This window comes from Larimichthys crocea, chromosome XIII (assembly GCF_000972845.2).
Source record: "Larimichthys crocea isolate SSNF chromosome XIII, L_crocea_2.0, whole genome shotgun sequence".
NCBI classification, from domain to species: Eukaryota; Metazoa; Chordata; class Actinopteri; family Sciaenidae; genus Larimichthys; species Larimichthys crocea.
Genome location: NC_040023.1, coordinates 26,855,007 through 26,857,503, shown reverse-complemented (window position 1 = coordinate 26,857,503; position 2,497 = coordinate 26,855,007). Strand labels below are relative to the sequence as shown.

General features: G+C 41.2%; 1 protein-coding gene across 3 annotated transcripts in view; it reads right to left on the bottom strand.

The window, feature by feature from the left end:
* The window catches only part of oxr1a (oxidation resistance 1a), a 151,558-nt gene that overhangs the window by 84,850 nt on the left and 64,211 nt on the right, over window positions 1-2,497 (bottom strand). For all 3 annotated transcript variants that reach the window (XM_010740084.3, XM_019256538.2, XM_019256540.2), the window contains one exon: window positions 563-759. In XM_010740084.3, coding sequence (XP_010738386.3) covers window positions 563-759 — 197 coding nt within the window. The remainder of the gene's footprint in view (window positions 1-562; window positions 760-2,497) is intronic.

Here is a 2,497-nt window from a genome sequence, read left to right as displayed (position 1 = left end):
CATCACAGGGATAAATCTCATCAGAGTCACGTAATTATAATTTGTAGGCAGGAAATGAATTAGTGAAAGATGAGAAACAGGGAGAGCCGGTCGTAGATGTGACACGGTGAAGTTTACTTGAGTAGGAAGTTCGTGTTAACAGTTCAGAGAGTGCGTGAACTTCAAATATCCCCACACTGGCAGAATAATAACGAGTCATCCCCAGAAGCTCAGTAGCAATTGACAATGTAATAACTGCTGGGTAATATGATAATTGGACATCAAAATCTAATTAAATGTTCCGGTAAATACACTGAGAACGTAGAAAAGACTGATATTGGGTTCAATTCATGTAATATTACTGAAGGCTAAACTATGATTACATGAACATTCTTTGCCATTTGATTGCATTAATAGCTAGCCCAAGGTTTAGAGAAATGGAGCTGTAGGAGGGTGGAGGTTGTTGATTTGAATCCCTTGATTAGCTGGGAAATGGATGTTGGGGATAAATGTACTGTATCTGGTACATCATCAGTTGTTGCACAGACAGACAGTTTAGAAGCACAGCCCCTGTGTCATTTACCTATGGTGTAGCCTCTCTTCAGCTCGCCGCACCGGGGGCTGCGGCGCTGGGAGTTGGTGGTGTTGTTTTCCTGCACGGCGAGGACACTGGTTGTCTTGGCAACAGGTGGTGAAGCCCTGTTGAGGGGTGAGGCTGGCATCAGAGTTGGGGAGAAACCTTGACTGGCAATATCAACCGACTGAGACTTCTTCTTCAGTCTGCAGGGCAGAAGCAAATCACAGAAGCAGAACACGTTACCATTATGTTTACAAGACTGGAAACTATTGTGCATACACAGTGGAGTGGGGAAATGCTGTGTGACCTTCATTGTTGAAGGGCAGCCGGGTCAAAGCACATTTCCATCTGAGATTGTCTGTGTCACAGAAATGTAATCGTGCAGGATAATTTTTGCAGCGGCAAGGAAGTTAGGAGAGAGGATCAATAGGCTAATCACACCCTTGTTAAGGGTGAATTTATTAGCATTGCTCCGCTCGCCCGGTGCAGAGCCTTCTATACAGTAAAAGGAATAAAGCGAACATCCAATATCCCCCCACTGGAGGAGGACAGCAGGAGTCCAGAGTTAAGACACCGGCTTCCCGTCAAGTTCAAATTTCTTGTGATTACTTTTAGAGCTCTGCATGGTCACACATCTGATTACATTAAAGATCTACTGCAGCCCTGCAGGTCTGTAAGGTTGCCTGATCTGTTTTTTTTAAGTTATGGCTCCTAGATTTTAGAACTCCCTTAAGATATTAGACTCAACTAACATCATGTGAGGCACACATCTTCCTCTGGAAAGGCTTTATACAACTTATTTTATATATGCACTACTGCTACTACCAACAGCTGTAAATGAACTGACATGTTGAATTGGTGGAGTTCCCCTTTAAACTTACAGGTGTAATGAACTCATTCAATTAAATCCTGTTTTATGTTTTTTTAAATTTATTGTTAGTGAATCCCTAGTGGGGACATAAAACACCATTTTTTGGTATAGCCTAAATTGGTGACATAGTTGATTCACTTTATCAAACCATCCAGTGACCCTTTGTGACCAGCACTCATTTACTGTATTCAAGTTTTCCTTTCATTTGTCACCCGTCTGTGTCTCTTTATATGGTCATTTTCATTGTTAGCGGCGACTCCGACATTCACAAGCAGGAATCAATCTATAATTTTTTACAAAACAGCATTTCTAAATGAAAACATCAGTTACAGTGTAGAATGACAGATATGCAGGAAAGGTAAGACTGCTTATATAAAACACATCACCGGTACTGGCTGGCAGAGCTAGGTCAAATCAAATCTGCCTACGACAACTCCTCAAAGCCTATTAAAAGGATGACGAGATCCTAGGTTTAGGTTTGCACAGAGTTCACTGGGCTAATCTGAACAGATAATCCCAAAACACTCAGCAGCAGGTCTATCCACTTACATGTGTTCTTGACACATGTACTGTACACAGACAAAATAACAGGAAGAAAAAAAAAAAAAAACATACTTGGACGCTCCAGTAAAAACTTTGAGTAAAAAAAAGAAGAAGAAAACTGGCTTCTGAAACACTATCTATCTATAGTCTGAAAAAGTCCTGAAACAGCAATACAAGATTCCCAGCACTCCGCTCCCTCGCACACACTTTCAATCATTCCAGCAAAACTGCTGAAGCGAACAGAATCTTTCTGCCCATTTCACCCAAGTGCCCATCCCCTGATGGACCAAAGCAGCACACATGACATAGTGTCTAACTGGCTAATGAAAATGCATAATCTCCATGGAAATACTGTCTATCACTGTGTGTGTGTGTGTGTCTGTCTTCTTTTTAAATCGAACAAACCTAAATGGTCTGGAGGAGGAGACCAAGCTGTGAATAAACATCAGGAGAAATGATGTTCCGCCTCACATAAGAGTCCCCCAAAGTCCATTTAGTAAAAAAAAAAAAAAAAAAAAAAAAAAAAA